This window comes from Rhinopithecus roxellana, chromosome 10, assembly GCF_007565055.1.
Source record: "Rhinopithecus roxellana isolate Shanxi Qingling chromosome 10, ASM756505v1, whole genome shotgun sequence".
NCBI lineage: Eukaryota > Metazoa > Chordata > Mammalia > Primates > Cercopithecidae > Rhinopithecus > Rhinopithecus roxellana.
In genome coordinates, this window is record NC_044558.1 from 60,663,915 (window position 1) to 60,682,740 (window position 18,826).

The 18,826-nt window shown below is 40.6% G+C and overlaps 1 protein-coding gene across 13 annotated transcripts in view; it reads right to left on the bottom strand.

The window, feature by feature from the left end:
* LARP4 (La ribonucleoprotein 4) overlaps nt 1–18,826 on the bottom strand; it is an 84,589-nt gene that overhangs the window by 28,950 nt on the left and 36,813 nt on the right. For all 13 annotated transcript variants that reach the window (XM_030939871.1, XM_030939869.1, XM_010385345.2 and 10 more), the window contains 4 exons: nt 17,744–17,880; nt 15,327–15,430; nt 11,985–12,095; nt 11,201–11,254 (listed from right to left, as the gene is read on the bottom strand). In XM_030939871.1, the coding sequence (XP_030795731.1) occupies nt 11,201–11,254; nt 11,985–12,095; nt 15,327–15,430; nt 17,744–17,880 (406 nt within the window). The remainder of the gene's footprint in view (nt 1–11,200; nt 11,255–11,984; nt 12,096–15,326; nt 15,431–17,743; nt 17,881–18,826) is intronic.

The following is an 18,826-nucleotide window of genomic DNA, read 5'->3' on the forward strand; positions in this document are numbered from 1 at the left end:
AGAGAAGATGTGGAGAAAGGGAACCTTTGTACACTGTTGCTGGGAAGGTAAATTCATATAGCCATTATGGAAACTAGTATGGAGGTTCCTCAAAAAGTTAAAAATAGGCCAGGCACAGTGGCTTGCGCCTGTAATCCCAGCACTTTTGAGAGGCCGAGGCAGGCGAAGCACTTGAGGTTGGGAGTTCCAGACCAGCCTGGCCAACATGGTGAAACCCTGTCTCTACTAAAAACACAAAAATCAGCTGGGCATGGTGGCACACGCCTGTAATCCCAGCTACTTGGGAGGATGAGATTGCAGTGAGCTGAAATTGTGCCACTGCACTCCAGCCTGGGCAACAGAGCGAGACTCTGGGTCAAAAAAAGTTAAAAATAGAAGTACCATATGATCCAACAATCCTATGTATATCCAAAGGAAGTGAAATTAGTATGCTGAAGGGTGTTTGCACTACTGTCTGTGTTGCAGCATTACTTATAGTGGCTAACATATGGAAACAACCCAGTGTCCAGAGCAAATGAATGGAGAAAACGTGCTGTACACACCCACTGGAATACCATTCAGTTTTTTTTTTTTTTGAGACAGAGTCTTACTCTGTCACCCAGGCTGGAGTGCAGTGATGTGATCTTGGCTCATTGCAACCTCCGCCTCCCAGGTTCTAGCAATTCTCCTGCCTCAGCCTCCTGAGTAGCTGGGATTACAGGTGCATGCGGCCATGCCCGGCAAATTTTTTTGTATTGTTAGTAGAGACAGGGTTTCGTCGTGTTGCCCAGGCTGGTCTGGAACTCCTGAGCTCAGGCAATCCACCTGCCTCAGCCTCCCAAAGTGCTAGGATTATAGGCATGAGCCACTGCGCCCAGCCTCGATTTTCATATTTTTACTAGAGATGGGGTTTCACCATGTTGGCCAGGCTGGTCTTGAATTCCTGACCTCGGGTGATCTGCCTGCCTCGGCCTCCCTTGGCCTCCCAAAGTGCTGGGATTACAGGCATCAGCCACTGTGCCCAGACGCATTCAGTCTTAAAGAAGGAAATCCTGTCATTTGTCACAACCTGAATGAACCTAGAAGACATTATGCTAAGCGAAATAGGGCAGGCACATAAAGACAAACACTGCATGATCTCACTTGTATTTGAAATCTAACAAGGTGGAACTCATACAGACAGTATAATAGTGGTTACCATAAGCCAGGGATGGGGGAAGGGAGGGACTGGGGAAATGTTTCACAGGGTATAAAGTTTCTGTTAGTAGAAGTAAGTTCTGGAGAGCAGGGTGATGACAGTTAATAATAATGTATTATATAATTCAAAATTGCTTACTTTAAATGTTCACAATACCCAAAAAGCATGTATACAATTTTGTTTGCCAATTATACAATAACTTAATAAAGCTATGGGAAAAAAATATACCCACATGACTACTCACTAATTGTAAAAGGTGAGGAAACCTATGGGCCCCAGAAGCAACTCAACAGTCCATCAACGGTTGAATACAACATGTACATCCAAACAACTGAGTATCATAAACATAAAAAAAAAATGAAAGAATGATCTAGACACCATTATGAAGTGACTTCCAGAATACACTATTAAGTCAAAAAAAAAAAAAAAAAAAAAAAAAAGGCAGCCAGGCGCACTGCCTCATGCCTGTAATCCTAGCACTTTGGGAGGCCAAGACAGGAGGATTACCTGAGGTCAGGAGTCGAGACCAACCTGGCCAACATGGTGAAATCCCATCTCTACTAAAAAAATACAAAAAATTAGCTGGGTGTGGTGGTGTGCACCTGTAATCCCAGCTACTCATGAGGTTGAAGCAGGAGAGTTGCTTGAACCCAGGAGGCAGATTTTTTTCCAGAGATTTTCATATGGGAAAAAGGAGAAACAGACAGAAGGCAGAAGAAAGGAAAATCATACAGCCTGAATTTAAATTGTAAGCATCAGTACAAACCTATATTTTGTCTTAAAACATAAAAACTAAACAGCTCTGTCTAAAAAAGCTTAGAAACAATGACAAAACCAGTCAACACAAATACTACTTGTGTCTAGGTAGTGGTCCACAAAATACCATTTCCCCATAAAGTAGCCTAAGGACTTAAAAGAACTGGTTGACTCCAGGCCTTTGGCATGAAATGTGCAAGAGCCTGGAACATCTTGACAAACTACACAGCAAGGTAACCTACAAGACTGCTATGGCTGGCTGGGCGCAGCATCTCACACCTGTAATCCTAGCACTTTGGGAGGCTGAGGCGGGCTGATCACATGGTCAGATCAAGACCATCCTGGCCAACATGGTGAAACCACTTCTCTAGTAAAAATACAAAAAATTAGCTGGGTATGGTGGCGTGCACCTGTAGTCCCAGCTACTCAGGAGGCTGAGGCAGGGGAATCACTTGTGCCCGGGAGACGGAGGTTGCAGTGAGCTGAGATCATGCCACTGCACTTCAGTCTGGCAAGAGAGCGAAACTCCATCTCAAAAAAAAAAAAAAAAGATTGCTATGGCTGCGTAGCAAAAGGTCTCAGGAGTCAATTCAGAGGCCAAAATCAACATGAACAGTAAATACCCTAAATATATTTAAATATTCAAAACCAAAAACAGTTAAAAATCGGCTAAAAAATCAACACTTTTAAAAACTGGTAATAAAAGCTAGAATCAAGCATGTAACATGGATTTCACATAGAACCTGTAACTCAGGGTAATGAAGACGAGTATGAGTTTCTAATAAACGAAAAATAGATAAATACCACAATTTCAGCAATCTCTAATGAATTAACAGACCAATGAGCATACCAGCTAGCTTTTGTATCCTCCCTGTTGCCCCAAAAATCAAACCCAGTTCTGATCATGCCTCTTGCTACCAAAATGCATGAAATATAGGAGACAGATCACTATCTATCTACTTTCCATGATAGCCATGTCTTTAAAAAACAGAAAAAGAAAAAAAGATCTAGCTACCAGTTTGCATGAAAAACAGGAGAGGGGAGAGAGAATCATGTTAAACTGCACTCAAGAACAAAGGCAGCAAAATGTATATTCCAAGAAACTCTGCAAGACAGATAATGAATATCTTACCCATAAACTTCCAAAAGAAAAAAATACGAAGTTATAGGGAAAAACTACAGATTTTTTTAATTTAATTTTTTTTTTTTTTTTTGAGCCAGTCTCGCTCTGCCACCGAAGATGGGGTGCAGTGGTGTGATCTTGGCTCACTGAAACCTCCTTCTCCAAGGATCAAGTGATTCTCGGGCCTCAGACTCCTGAGTAGCTAGGACTACAGGCCTAAGTCACAAAGCCTGGCTAAATATTTTTGTATTTTCAGTAGAGACAGGGTTTCACCATGTTGGCCATGCTGGTCTGGAACTCCTGGCCTCATGTGATCTGCCTGCATCATCCCAGCCAAAGTGCTGGAATTACAGGCATGAGCCACAGTGCCCAGCCCAGATTTTTAAAGAGGAAAAAAGAGAAAGAAAGAAGGGGAATCAGGAAAATATGAAAAGTGACTAGGTATTTGATGATGTTCAAGATATTGTTCATTTTTTAAAGTCTAATGATGATATTGTCACCAGGTATTAAGAAAGAATCCCAGCCGGGTGCAGTGGCTCACGCCTGTAATCCTAGCACTTTGGGAGGCCGAGGCAGGCAGATCTCCTGAGGTTAGGAGTTTGAGACCAGCTGGCCACCATGGTGAAACCCCGTCTCTACTAAAAATACAAAAATTAGCCAGGCGTGGTGGTGGGTGCCTGTAATCCCAGCTACTCAGGAGGCTGAAGCAGGAGAATTGCTTGAACCCGGTGGGACAGAGGTTGCAGTGAGCTGAGACCACATCACTTCACTCCAGCCTGGGTGAAAGAGCAAGACTCTGTCTCAAAAAAAGGGAAAGAATCCCTCTTGTTAGAGATACATTTATTTATGGATGAAATCTGAAATTAAGGTTGAAATTTGCTTCAAGATGACTGGGGTTGTGGAGAAATGAGTGGGAATATACAGGAAATAAGAATGGCCATTTTCCACTAACTGTTAAAATTGGGTAACATCTATAGAGTTTCAGTCTTTTTTTTTTGAGACGGAGTCTTGCTCTGTCACCCAGGCTGGAGTGCAGTGGCCGGATCTCAGCTCACTGCAAGCTCCGCCTCCTGGGTTCACGCCATTCTCCTGCCTCAGCCTCCCGAGTAGCTGGGACTACAGGCGCCCGCCACCTCGCCCGGCTAGTTTTTTGTATTTTTAGTAGAGACGGGGTTTCACCGTGTTAGCCAGGATGGTCTCATTCTCCTGACCTCGTGATCCACCCGTCACGGCCTCCCAAAGTGCTGGGATTACAGGCTTGAGCCACCGCGCCCGGCTCAGTCTTATAAGAAGAGTTCTGGAGATAGATGGCAGTGATGGCTGCAAATCGTTGTGAATGTATTTAATAGCACTAAACTGTACACTCAAAAACGGTTAAGATGTGGGGAAAAAGAAAAGAAAACAAACAAAAATAAGAACAGTTAAGATAGTAAATTTTATGTGTATTTTTCCGAAATTTAAAAACTGGAGGCTGGGGCCGGGCATGGTGGCTCACGCCTGTAATCTCAGCATTTTGGGAGGCCAAGGCAGGTGGATCATGAGGTCAAGAATTCAAGACCAACCTGTCCAAGATGGTGAAACCCCATCTCTACTAAAAATACAAAAATTAGCCGGGTATGGTGGCGGGTGCCTGTAATCCCAGCTACTAGGGAGGCTGAGGCAGAGAACTGCTTGACCCTGGAAGGCAGAGGTTGTAGTGCACTGAGATTGTGCCACTGCACTCCAGACGGGGCGACAGAGCAGCACTCCGTCTCAAATAAAAAAAAAAAAGGAAGAAAAGGGTGCGGGGGTGCAGAGCTGGGCACAGTAGCTCACGCCTGTAATCACAACACCTTGGGGAAGCCAACGTGGGAAATCACTTGAGTCAGATAGTAAGACCCTGTCTCCACAAAAACAAACAAACAAACAATAATCAGCTACTCTGAAGGCAGAAGGTGAGCCCAAGGTGGCAGTGTGCTATGATCACGCACACTGTACTCCAGCTTGTGCAACAAAGTGAGACCCTGTCTCTTTACAAAATAAAATAAAATAAATAAAACTGGGAGAAAAAATTGGATAATGGGTAAACAGTAACTAACTATACCATTTTATCTTCATATGCTTCAAATTCTTATATTAAGATTAAAAAGGACAAAAATGCTTTAATACTTGGTAAATTTATAAAGCAGACCATTTTATGCATTGCTTGTGGCTGCTTTTACCCTACAAGTTGCTGCAACAGGAATTACATGCTCATCAACATCTATAATAGTCACTGTTTGGCTCTTTAAAGAAAATGTTTGCTGACCCTTAATAAAACCACAGGCTGAGTATGCCTTACCTAAAATGCTTGGTACTACCTTTTTTTTTTTTGTATTTAGGAATATTCGCATTGTATTTTCCAGTTGAGCACCCCAAACCCAAAAATCCAAAAGGCTCTATGAGCATTTCCATTGAGCAGCATGTTAGTACTCAAAACCTTTTTGATTTTGGAGCAATTCAAATTTAGGGTTTGGGATGCTCAAGCTATATAATATGAAGATGTAGGAAGGTTAGATTAGAAACCACAGGCACACCAAGTTACTGGGAATATCAAATGAAATAACACATGTGAAAGCATAAAATTACCACTTCAATGAATGTATGAAAGATACATTCTATGATTCTTACAATCATAGGCCAGGAACCCTCCTCCACTCCTAAAATTGCAACCAAACAATAAGAAATCAATTATAGCCAATCTTGACAAACTGACTTTAACAAGACCTAAATAATAACTATGGCTATTGCTTTTACCTAAGTAATGTCATACATTATAGTACACTTTAATGTTAAAAGGTCCCCTAAGGAACTAAAATCAAGTAAACAGCATTATTTTAAAAATATACTCCACTAGACCGGGTGTGATGGCTCACGCCTCCAATCCCAGTACTTTGGGGAGGCCGAGGCGGGCGGATCACAAAGTCAGGAGTTCAAGACCAGCCTGGCCAACATAGTGAAACCCCGTCTCTACTAAAAATACAAAAATTAGCCGAGCTGAGGCAGGAGAATTGCTTGAAACCCAGGAGGCAGAGGTTGTGGTGAGCCGAGAGCACGCCACTGCACTCCAGCCTGGACAACAAAGCGAGACTCCATCTAAAAACACACACACACACACATATAGTCCACTAGTCAAGAAAACAGCAATTGGCCGAGCACAGTGCCTCATGCCTGTAATCCCAGCACTTTGGGAGGCCGAGGGCGGATCATGAGGTCAGGAGATCGAGACCATCCTGGCTAACATGGTGAACCCTCGTGTCTACTAAAAAATAAAAAAAAAAAACTTAGCCGAGCGTGATGGCGGGCACCTGTAGTCCCAGCTACTCAGGAGGCTGAGGCAGGAGAATGGCGTGAACATGGGAGGTGGAGCTTGCAGTGAGACGAGTTCGTGCCACTGCACTCCAGCCTGGGTGATAGAGCCAGACTCCGTCTCAAAAAAAAAAAAAAAAAAAAAAGAAAACAACAATGAAAGAAATATTTCAGGGCACAGAACTGCAAGTGAAAAAGAATCAAAAAATGGGAGTGAAAATAAGGACTCCAAGATGACCCAGATGTTAAACTGCAGACAAAGATTTTAATACAGCTCTTACAAGTACATGTATTCATGGAAAACATTTACGTTTCTAATAAATTGAAATTAAGGGGAAATCACAACAGAGAGAGAAGAAATGTTTTTTAAAATGGAAACTCTAGAATACAGCATCTAAAATATTCACTGGACAGTCCTATCACATTGGGGACAGCAAAAGAAAAGTTCAGTGAACTTAAAGATGAACCGAAATCCACAGAAATTATCCTATCCGGAGAACAACAGCAACAAAAATAGGTTGAAGAAAAATGAACAGAATCTCAGTGACATCAATCAGTCCAACATACGAAATTGGAATATCAAAAAAAGAAAGGAGAAGAGAGGGCAGAAAAAAATTTTGGCAAGCATCTGGAAATTCCCCAAATGCAGCGAAGAATATCAACATACAGAGCCAAGAAGTTTAGTATTTTCCATGTATGATAAGTAAAACCATACTAGACACACCATAGCCAACCTACTGGAAACCAAAAATAAAACATCTTGACAGCAGGCAAAGAAAAAGGGCACATATATAGGAGAACAACCATATGAATGATGGTGAACATCTCATCAGAAACAAGAGTCCAGAACGTATCTTAAAAGAATGGAAAATAATTTTAGCTGTCATCCCTGCGTTCTGTATCCATGGAAAATACCCATCACAAATGCCGGGCAGAGTGGCTCATGTCTGTAGTCCCAACACTTTGAGAGGCCTTAGTGGGGGGATCTCTTGCCCTCAGGAGTTAGAGACCAACCTGGATGACACAGCAAAACTCCTTCTCTACCGAAAAATAGAAAAATTAGCTGGGTGTGGTGGCATGCACCTATAGTTGCAGCTAACTGGGGCAGGGGGTGGGCGCTGAGGCGGAGGAGGCTGCAGTGAATTGAGACTGCACCACTGCACTCCAGCCTTGGTGATACAGCAAGACCTTGTCTCAAACAAACAAACAAAAAAGAGTGTGAAATATCAGACATTTTTAGTTAAGGAAAAACTAAGAGAATTCTTTGCTGGTTGGCAGTGTAACAAACACTAATGGAAGTTCCTTAGGCTGAAGGGAACTGATACCAGTTATTGTCAGGCATAGAAATCACAATTGAAACAGAATGAATCACTGCCTCTTAATGAAATCATCAATAAATTAGGAAACAGGTGGATAAATATTATCCACTTAAGGCCCCTTTCCTGCAACGTAATCACTTCTAAGTTACAGAACTTTAGAAATGAAGAGCATGGACACTACAAAGAAACAAACCAGAACCTTACAGGTTGGCCTGACATACTTAAGATACAACAGCTGGTGGCAGAAAGCACCACCAGGATTGGAGTATAGCATTCCTTGCTTCCGCACCTGTCTTTCCAGGTGTTAGGTCATTTGATTTTAATAAATGGTATAAAAGTTAATGTGAATTTTCTTGCAACTTATGTTGCTATGGGATGGCACATCAAAAGAAGCATAAAGAAAAACTAAAATGGCAGAGAAAAACATTACTTAAAATAAAATATTTGTGTTTTTACTACTATACCTGAGACCCCCAGCACAAGCAACAGAAATAAGAAATGGAAGGTATAAGGAATAATCAAAATAGTGATTACCTGCAGACATTAAAACATTAAAAAAGGCCGGACGCGGTGGCTCAAGCCTATAATCCCAGCACTTTGGGAGGCTGAGACGGGCGGATCACGAGGTCAGGAGATCGAGACCATCCTGGCTAACACGGTGAAACCCCGTCTCTACTAAGAAATACAAAAAACTAGCTGGGCGAGGTGGCGGGCGCCTGTGGTCCCAGCTGCTCGGGAGGCTGAGGCAGGAGAATGGCGTAAACCCGGGAGGTGGAGCTTGCAGTGAGCTGAGATCCGGCCACTGCACTCCAGCCTGGGCGACAGAGTGGGACTCCGTCTCAAAAAAATAAAAAAAATAAAAAATAAAAAAATTTTAAAAAATCAGTAAGATATCAAGAAAAAGAAAAAGCAACCAACATGATTTTAAAGCAGTAAAAATGACTTAACACTGAAATACATAATAGTTACCATAATCATGAACAATGCAGGCTAAAACAGCCAATTGTCCCCAATTTAACCAATAAATTGAATAGAATTCCATTAATTCCATTATAGATTTTGTTTGGTTGTTTGTTGGAACTAGACAAATATTCTAAAGTTGTGTGAAAATGTAATGATCTAAGAAGAGCCAAGACAATCCTGAAAAATAAGGTCAAGGACAAAGAACTAGCAGAAGTAAATAAGGATACTGTAAAATGATGACAATTAAAACAGTGATATTTGGCCAGGCAAGGTGGCTCACACCTGTAATCCCAGCACTTTGGGAGGCCGAGGTGGGTGGATCACCTGAGGTCAGGAGTTTGAGAGCAGCTTGGTAAACATGGCGAAACCCTGTCTCTATTTCTATCCTCTAAAAATACAAAAAATTAGCTGGGGTGGTATCAGGCGCCTGTAATCCCAGCTACGCCAGAGGGTGAGGCAGGAGAATCACTTGAACCCAGGAGGCGGAGGTTGCAGTGAGCTGAGAGATCGTGCCACTGCACTCCAGCCTGGGCGGTAAGAGCGAAATGCCATCTCAAAAACAAATAAAGAAAATAAAAATAAATAACATAGAACAGTGATATCCAGGAATGCAATCACAGTGTGGTGGCTCACATCTGTAATCCCAGCACTTTGGGAGGCTGAGATGGAAGGATTGTTCAGTTTGAGACCAGCCTGGGCAACATAGTGAGACCCCAGCTCTATCAAAAATTTAAAACTTAGCCAGGCATGATGGTGTGGCACCTGTGGTCCCAGCTACTTGGGAGGCTGAGGTGGGATGATCACTTGAGCCTGAGAGGTTGAGGCAGCAGTGAGCTGTGATCATATGCCACTGCACTTGAGCCTAGGTGACAGAAAGAAAGAAACCCCAGTCTCAAAAACAAAACAAAACAGCCATATTGGTTCAGGGAAGCAGAACTCAAAGAAAACAGAGAATCTGAAACAAATCTCATAGCTGTGGCATTACACACAAGTTGCAGAAGACTAGAAATGACAAAAAATTAAGTGTTGAGATAAATGTCTGCCCATATATGGGAAAAAGATAGAACTAGATTCCTATCTTATCTTATACTATATTCCAGATATACCAAAGACCCACTTCTGAAATACTTTAAAACTTTAAAGCTATTAAGAAGACTCAAGAGTATCTTTATAAAAGCCTCAAAGCAGGGAAAGATAAAAGGGAGAAGAACATCATAGACAGAGGAAGTAGAATGACAACTAGAAAATAGCCTCATCTGTAATATGGAAGCTAGTAATCCCACCTATTTCACAGCAATAATGAGATTTAAATATAGTCAAGTTCTTAGAACCTCTTAATAAATCTAAGTCACCGTTATCCTAGTTCTTTCATTTACTAGTTACGTGAAACTGGGGAGGTTACCCTCGTGTCTTATTATCCTCACTAGTAAACTGAAGAAAACATTAGGTTTTCTTCATTAGGTTCTTGTAAGGATTAAATGAATCAATACGTGTAAAGTGCTTAAAACAGAAAGTGACACACAGTAAGAGTTCAACACAGAGGAATTAGTAAGAATAATGTATTACATTTACAAATAAGAATAACTACAGCACACAGGGAATGAGGATCAAGTCAAACTAAGTGTACGTTACTGGATTATAGTTTAGAACACTAGCTCTGGTAGCAATGTGAAGAACAGATTGTTAAGGGGGGGAAAAGTTGTTAACACAGCAGTTAAGAGGCTACTCCAAGTGTTCAAGCCTAAACAATGGGAGATTTTTGGAAAGTATTTACACAGGACCTGAGAACAGACCAGACATGTAAAGACAGTGATCAAGTGTCATCAATGACAATGCCTAGGTTCCCAAATGGTTGTATGTTAACGTAGTGATGCAGTTAATTGAGATACGGTTGAAAGTACTGTGAATATTTTTCATCTGTTACTAAAATTACTCCTATTGCTCATTTTGAGATCTGGAATTATCTCATATGTTGTAAATCAGCATCTAATTAAAATTCACGCTATTTGAAGTTACCCCTTTGTAAAGAATTGCTGTAGACAAAGTATTTTTAAGACTCATCATTTTCTGAAGTAGCACATAATACAAGCCAGAAATTTGTTTCTGTTGTTGCTGCTGTTGTTTTTGAGACAAGGTCTTGCTTGTGTCGCCCAGGCTGGACTGCAGTGGTGCGATCTCTGCTCACTGCAACCTATGCCTCCCGGGTTGAAGCAATTCTCCTGCCTCAGCCTCTCAAGTAGCTGGAATTACAGGCGTGCCACCACACCCAGCTATTTTTTTCTATTTTTAGTAGAGACAAGGTTTCATCATACTGGCAAGGCTGGTCTCAAACTCCTGGCATCAAGCAATCTGCCTGCCTTGGACTGACAAAGTGCTGGGATTACAGGCGTGAGCCACCATGCCCAGCCCAAGTCAGATACTTTTTAAAAGTCACTATGGGTTTTTATAAAACATTATCTGTCTGTATTTTTAAAATTCTCATACAGAGAACCCAAAATCTGTTCTGGTTTCACACTGATCTCCTCTATTTCTTACCATAATTGGCTTGCCCTGAAATGTTTTAACTTCTTCTCTTAAGTATTTAAAAGCCTGTTAACAAAGCACAAGAAAACTTTAATTAGCATTCAAACATTTCAGTAAAGTCATCTTTATTATGTTGAGAGTGTAGTATTAAACTATAAAAACAAAATTATGTAGGCGATTCCACTATGCAAGTGGACAGGGAATGAAAAAGTAAAAATATAAGGCCTTCTCAATCACAGTTCATATTTATTGTAGAAAAGCCACCATGGATTACTGCAGAAAAAATGCCTTAAGATTGAAAACAGACCCAAAATATCCCCAGAAACCAATTTAAAAATGATCAGACAACTTTCTACTAAATTGTTTTAAAAAACAAAAATCTGTGATTTTTAAACACTCTTATCATAGATATATTTGTGTTTTAAAGGATTATTTCTCTTTAAGACATGTTAACAATTAAGAATAAAATCATCAAGTCAAAATTCCAAGAATTTTATTTATTGCAGACCTATTATGTACTAAAAATACCACTAGGTATATAGTTCTCAATCCCTATGTTAATTTTAAAACTGTTATGTTAATATTCTTATCGACCAGAAAACTTCCTAAATCAAAACTGAAAAACTTTAGGAAGATGCTCAAAAAGGACATCAATTGAGCAAAAGCAAAAAGGTGATCAAGGTACTCACTAATCTTGATAAACATCAGTGTAAACACACATTTTCTCAATTAAAATATACCACTACTTATTTTGCCACTAGGATGGACCTGTATCAGAAAACTGTTTTCTTCTTACCTGTTGCGCATCTGTGTCTGACTGGAAAGTGATATACCAGTTGCTATTGTGTGCAAATTCACAGCTTATCACTTTGGGGCAGTTTTCACTTTTGAACAAAGCTTTCACTTCCTAAAAAGAAAAAGAAAATTAGTTAACTCTAAAAAAATACATCAATGAATGGCATTTTTTGCTTATTTGTTTACTAGTAATGTTAAGCATATCTTCACGTTTTTGGTCCTTTCTATCACTTCACTTGTTAACTTTTGCCCATTTTTCTACTGAGGATAGGCTGTGTTCCAAAACAAATAGAGTTAATAGGAGATATATTTGAGTCTGGTCTCAAACTCCTGGATGCAAGCGATCCTTCCGCCTGAGCACCCCAAAGTGGTGAGATTATAGGCACGAGCCACTTCACTTGGCCAGGAGATGTATTTTGTACATGATTTTAGGATGATTTATTTTACGATCAGCAAAGCATAAGTATTTCACTTCCATTGGCAAGCTAAATGTTCCTTATAGTGAAATCTCCCCTGTCCTTTTCCTGTCTGGCCTGACACAGGACAAGTGATACCCTTCATTAACATTTTCTAGGCAATAAAAATTTTCATGCATTCTCATTTAATCCAGATGCTTTGCTTACAACATACATGTGAGTTAATGTGCAAACATATCTTCTTTTTTCCATAATTAGTATAAATGTAAACAAACTCTGACAGCTACATGGATTCAGAAAAAGGGTGACTACAAAACTTAAAATGGTAAAACTGTTAATGGATTGAAAGAAGATTAAAAAAAAAAGTTAAGTGAACATTAAGTATACTTAAGAAGTAACAGGCCAGACGCGATGGCTCAAGCCTGTAATCCCAGCACTTTGGGAGGCCGAGACGGGTGGATCACGAGGTCAGGAGATCGAGACCATCCTGGCTAAGACGGTGAAACCCCGTCTCCACTAAAAATACAAAAACTTAGCCAGGCGTGGTGGCAGGCGCCTGTAGACCCAGCTACTCGGGAGGCTGAGACAGGAGAATGGTGTGAACCCGGGAGGCAGAGCTTGCAGTGAGCCAAGATCACTCCACTGCACTCCAGCCTGGGAGACAGAGCTAGACTCTGTCTACATTTACAAAAAAAAAAAAATGTAACAGAAGGAAAGAAAATATCTACTGAAATAGCAAAGGTCAAATGCAGCCCGAGCGCTCAGTGGCTCACTTCTATAATCTCAGCACTTTGGGAGACCGAGGCAGGAGAATTGCTTGAGTTCAGGACGAGCCTGGACAACATAGCCAGACACTGTCTTTACCAAAAAAAAAAGTGAAAATTGGCTGGGCATGGTGGCTGGCTCCTGTAGTCACAGCTACTTGGGAGGCTGAGGTAGGAGGACTGGTTGAGCCAAGGAGTTTGAGGCTGCAATTAACTATGATCGTACCACTTATACTACACCCTTAGTGACACAGCAAGACCCTGTCACAGAAAACCATTGATTGAGGAAAAACTTCTTTTTTAACATGAAAAAAAAATTTAAAAGCAAAAAACAAAAAACTCGAAAACCCAACAAAACATTTGGTGCCTTGTTTTACTTACTGTTTTTCATGTGTATGAACTCCTTATGTATTCAGAATATGAATTATAATAACTGTAAAAAGGATAATGAAATAGGACACAATGGCTCACAGTTGTAATCCCAACACTTTGGGAGGCCAAGGTGCATAGACTGCTTGAGTCCAGGGGCTTGAGAACAGCCTGGGTAACATGGCAAAACCCTATCTCTACAAAAAAGTACAAAAATTAGCCAGCAATGGTGGCATGCACCAGTAGTCCCAACCACTCAGGAGGCTGAGGTGGGAGGATCGCTTGAGCCCATGAGGTCAAGGCTACAGTAAGCTGTGACTGTGCCACTGCACTTCACCCTGGGTGACAGACTGAAACCCTGTCTCAAAAAATAAAATAAAAAAAATTCTATTCTAAATAGCTAATCAATTACAATGTCAGTTACTAACTAATCCTCATCTTCTTTAATGTATATCACCTTATCATGGCAACTTAACATGAAGCTCTGTGACACAGTGATTACGAAACATGGACTTTAGAATCAGAGAGATTATGTTCAAACCCAAACTCCTGTCATTTAAGAGCCCTTATGTCCTTGAGCAAACTATGTAACCACCCTAACTATCAGTTACTTCATCAGTAAAACAGATAATAAAACTTTTGGCTTTAAATAACTGCAAAGTAATAACTGGTAGAATCTAACTGTCAAATTGATTACAATATTTCATTCAAATATTATTTTATTCTGGTATGTGTACCATACCATCTTTATGACTGCAACTTTGCGTTATATAACATTTTGCTGAACAATAGGGTTAGTCCTGCTGCCTTAATTCCCCCCCGCCTTTTTTTTTGAGACAGAGTCTCGTTCTGTAGCCCAGGCTGGAGTGCAGTGGCGCGATCTCAGCTCACTACAAGCTCTCAGGTTCACACCATTCTCCAGCCTCGGCCTCCCAAGTAGCTGGGACTACTAATTTTTTAAATTAGCCCGGCTAATTTTTTGATTTTTAGTAGAGATGGGGTTTCACCAGGTTAGCCAGGATGGTCTCGATCTCCCAACCTCGTGATCCACCCGCTTCAGCCTCCCAAAGTGCTGGGATTACAGGTGTGAGCCACTGCACCTGGCCTTGCCTCCTGAATCCTTAATCAAAATCTAGTTATTCATTCTTACAGATGAATTCTCAAGTTCCCAAAATAGCCTATTTATATATTAGTTGCCACTGAATCAATCTAGTAAATTCAGAATGTTTCACTGCAATACTTTGTCTACCCTTCTAAGAAAACAGAATTATATCTTTTCCTTCCCCTATACCACCCTAGTACTTCAGAATTAATGAAACAAATTAATATTTAACCTTTTCACAGTAACTGATGAAGGCACTCGCTTACACTTTGCTTGTACCTCTTTCAATTTCTTTTCTTTGCCACGGAAAGCAGAAGAAACCTCTTTTTTTTTTTTTTTTTTTTTTTTTTTTTGAGAAGGAGTCTCGCTCTGTCACCCAGGCTGGAGTGCAGTGGCCAGATCTCAGCTCACTGCAAACTCCGCCTCCCGGGTTTACGCCATTCTCCTGCCTCAGCCTCCCGAGTAGCTATACAGGCGCCCACCACCTTGCCCGGCTAGTTTTTTGTATTTTTTTAGTAGAGACGGGGTTTCACCGTGTTAGCCAGGATGGTCTCGATCTGCTGACCTCGTGATCCGCCCGTCTCGGCCTCCCAAAGTGCTGGGATTACAGGCTTGAGCCACTGTGCCCGGCCAAGAAACCTCTTTCAATTTAAACAGAGAACATTTAGCGTTAACAATTATTAATAATTTACCTCTATTGGTGTTGTTTCAGGAATCTCTCTAAGAATTACAATACAACGCTTATGACTTGGTCTCACTTTCTCACCCTTCTCATCAACTTGCACCATGGGAGAAGCTGAAATTTAAAAAAAAGGGTATCATTCAAAAGTGACAAATAATGATATTACTAATGCCATTAAAAAACTATTCATTTTAATTTCCAGCTGAGTAAATTTGCAGAGGCTGGGTTAATATCCTAAAGAAACTAAGTTGTAGAATCAAAGATTATAGGTATGACAATTTTTTTGGAGATTTATATGTAAAGACCACTGTCAAATCTCATTCACTGAAAAAAAAATTCAGAGTACTTACTCTAACTTTGGCACCGCCTTCAGAAAGCATACAACATATATCTAGTAAGGCAAATTTCTTGTATATAATAACCAAATTCTTCATTGAGGAGATAACAAATGGATGTTAACAGAAATTAGTGTACTTTCATTGGCAAAGCACTATGCTGAGGAATGTAATGCAATCTCATATGTGAAGAAATTCTTCCTAAGATTAAAGTTCAAGAAGCCCTTAAACCAAGAACTATATGCAAATTATAAGCTATGCAGGATTTCAACTTACTTAATCTTGCATACTACTACTAGAGTCCCAAAAGCCATCTTTTAAACGCTGATTAGGAGGAAATATTATACTAAATATAGTAGCAAGTAGCCAAAACTTTTATTTCTAGTCCCTTCATGGAGTTAATATACCAGATCTCCATAAGCAGGCAAGTAGACAGAAAAAAACAAGCAGTTAAGGGTGATGGCATGCCAAGTTCCAACCTAAAGAGGTGGGAGATTCTGCCTCTCTTTGCCAACTTTTAATGTAGACAAGACTGGGTCATTTTAAGAAACGATGTACCTACAAACCAATGAGAGATTCCATAAATGTTTGTAATCCTCTGGAATGTTCCATAAATGTTTGTAATCCTCTGGAAATGGAAATCTATTCGAATATAAGTCTATTATCAGACTTGCTATATTTAACTTTTAAACATTTTCAACACATCTCTCATAAAAGTGAAGATCTGCCTTATTCAGTCAAATAGTTAACAAAACCCACTCTTAAGAGGTTACCAAATACTGAACCAAGAAATACATACAAGACACAAAATCCAGCAAAAATTCTTAAAGCTTCAATCAAGAAATAAAAATTCATTACCAAATTTCAGAGCAGTATTTGTCAAACTGCCCATAGCAACTCATTAGTAGGTTGTAAAATTAGAAACAAGTTTGCTACAAATATTTCAGTCGGGTGGAGGTACATGGTGTGTACTGAACTGTGATGAAAAATGTACTTCTTATTTGGGTTCAAAAACTTGAGAGAGATGTTTTAAAGGTTGTGTGATAATGATACATATTTACCTAACACTCCAGAAAAATGAGACTTAATTGCTTATACTTCTTAAGTGGGCATGATGTTAAACAACCAATTTGAAGAATTGTTACAGAAGCTGTACATAGGCTGGGCGTGGTGGCTCACGCCTGTAATCCCAACATTTTGGGAGGCTGAGCGCGGTATATATGTATATACATACATACACACACACACACACACACACACACACACACACACCCACCCACCCACCCCAGTCAGTAAAAATAAAGGTAAAACTGAGGTGGGGTGGTAGCTTATAGACACACCAGTCAGGAAAAACAAAGATAAGGCTTGGGAGGCCAAGGTGGGAGGACTGACTCAGCCAATGAACTTAAGACCAGCCTAGTCGGCCGGGCGCAGTGGCTCAAGCCTGTAATCCTAGCACTTTGGGAGGCCGAGACGGGCGGATCACGAGGTCAGGAGATCGAGACCATCCTGGCTAACATGGTGAAACCCCGTCTCTACTAAAAAATACAAAAAACTAGCTGGGCGAGGTGGCGGGCGCCTGTAGTCCCAGCTACTCGGGAGACTGAGGCAGGAGAATGGCGTGAACGCGGGAGGTGGAGCTTGCAGTGAGCTGAGATCCGGCCACTGCACTCCCGCCCAGGCCACAGAGCAAGACTCCGTCTCAAAAAAAAAAAAAAAAGACCAGCCTGGGGAACATACCAAGACCCCACCTCTATAAAAAAATTTAACGATTAGCCGGATGTGGTGGCATGTGCCTGGGGTCCCAGTAACTTGGAGGGCTAAGAGGTAGAACGATGGCTTGAGCCCAGGAGTTTGAAGTTGCAGTGAGCTGCGATTTGCAACACCACACTCCCGCTTGAGTGACAGAGTGAGACCCTGTCCTTCACCACTACCCCTGAAAACAAAAAACAAAGAGAGATAATTTGGAACAAAACAACAAAATAAGGTGGTGGTGGGGGCAGTAAAAAATAATTCTCTATATGATCAGAAGTCAAAATAACATTTAACGTTTAAAATTTAAAAAAAAAAGCTAAAAGGTATTTTTACATACATCTTAACACTTCAAGAATTAGATCAGGGTCTGTAGTCAACTTTTTTATTTCTTCCATGTTGGCAACTGTCCAAATTGGGATGAACTGATCACTATCCATTTGAGATATCAAGTAAAGATCCTTTGACAAATTTTCTCTGAAAAGAATAAACAAAATAGTCCTATAAAACAAGCAATTATTAAAAAGCACCTAACGAGAAGAGGTATCTTACTCATTTTCTCTACTTTTTAAATGCATGGAAATAAGATTATTTTATCAGAAATAACACTAAACTTTTCAATGAACTCTAAAAAGTTGCTAAAAGTTCAATTCAAAAGATATTAATGTAATATATATACACATTAGTTAATATAACTTTTACGGTATCTCAATTCCCAAACATATCCAGCACAATATTGGACAATTATACTGATATATAAAGAGGTTTAATATTACAAGTAGCATTTTAACAAAACATTACATATAGCAGAGTTCCATCTTATAAATACTTCAGTGATATTAGAATATGCATGATAAAAACTGTAGCTGAACTGTGAATTGACTCAAGAAGGATTTTCCTTTTCTTTTTTTTTTTTTTTCTGAGACACAGTTTCACTCTGTCGCCCAGGCTGGAGTGCGGTGGCGTGATCTCGGCTCACTGCAAGCTCCGCCTCCTGGGTTCATGCCATTCTCCTGCCTCAGCCTCCCGAGTAGCTGGGACTAAAGGCGCCCGTCATCTTGCCTGGTTAATTTTTTGTATTTTTAGTAGAGACAGGGTTTCACTGTATTAGCCGGGATGGTCTCGATCTCTGACCTCGTGATCCGTCTGCCTCAGCCTCCCAAAGTGCTGGGATTACAGGCGAGAGCCACCGCGCCCGGCCAGATTTTCCATTTCTTAATGTGTGCATTTTGTTGTTGTTGTTGTTGAGGCGGAGTTTTGTTCTTGTTGCCCAGGCTGGAGTGCAATGGCACGATCTCGGCACGCTGCAATCTCTGCCTCCTGGGGTCAAGCGATTTTCCCGCCTCGGCCTCGCAAATAGCTGGGATTACAAGAATAAACCACCATGCCCAGCTAATTTTTTGTATTTAGTAGAGACGGTGTT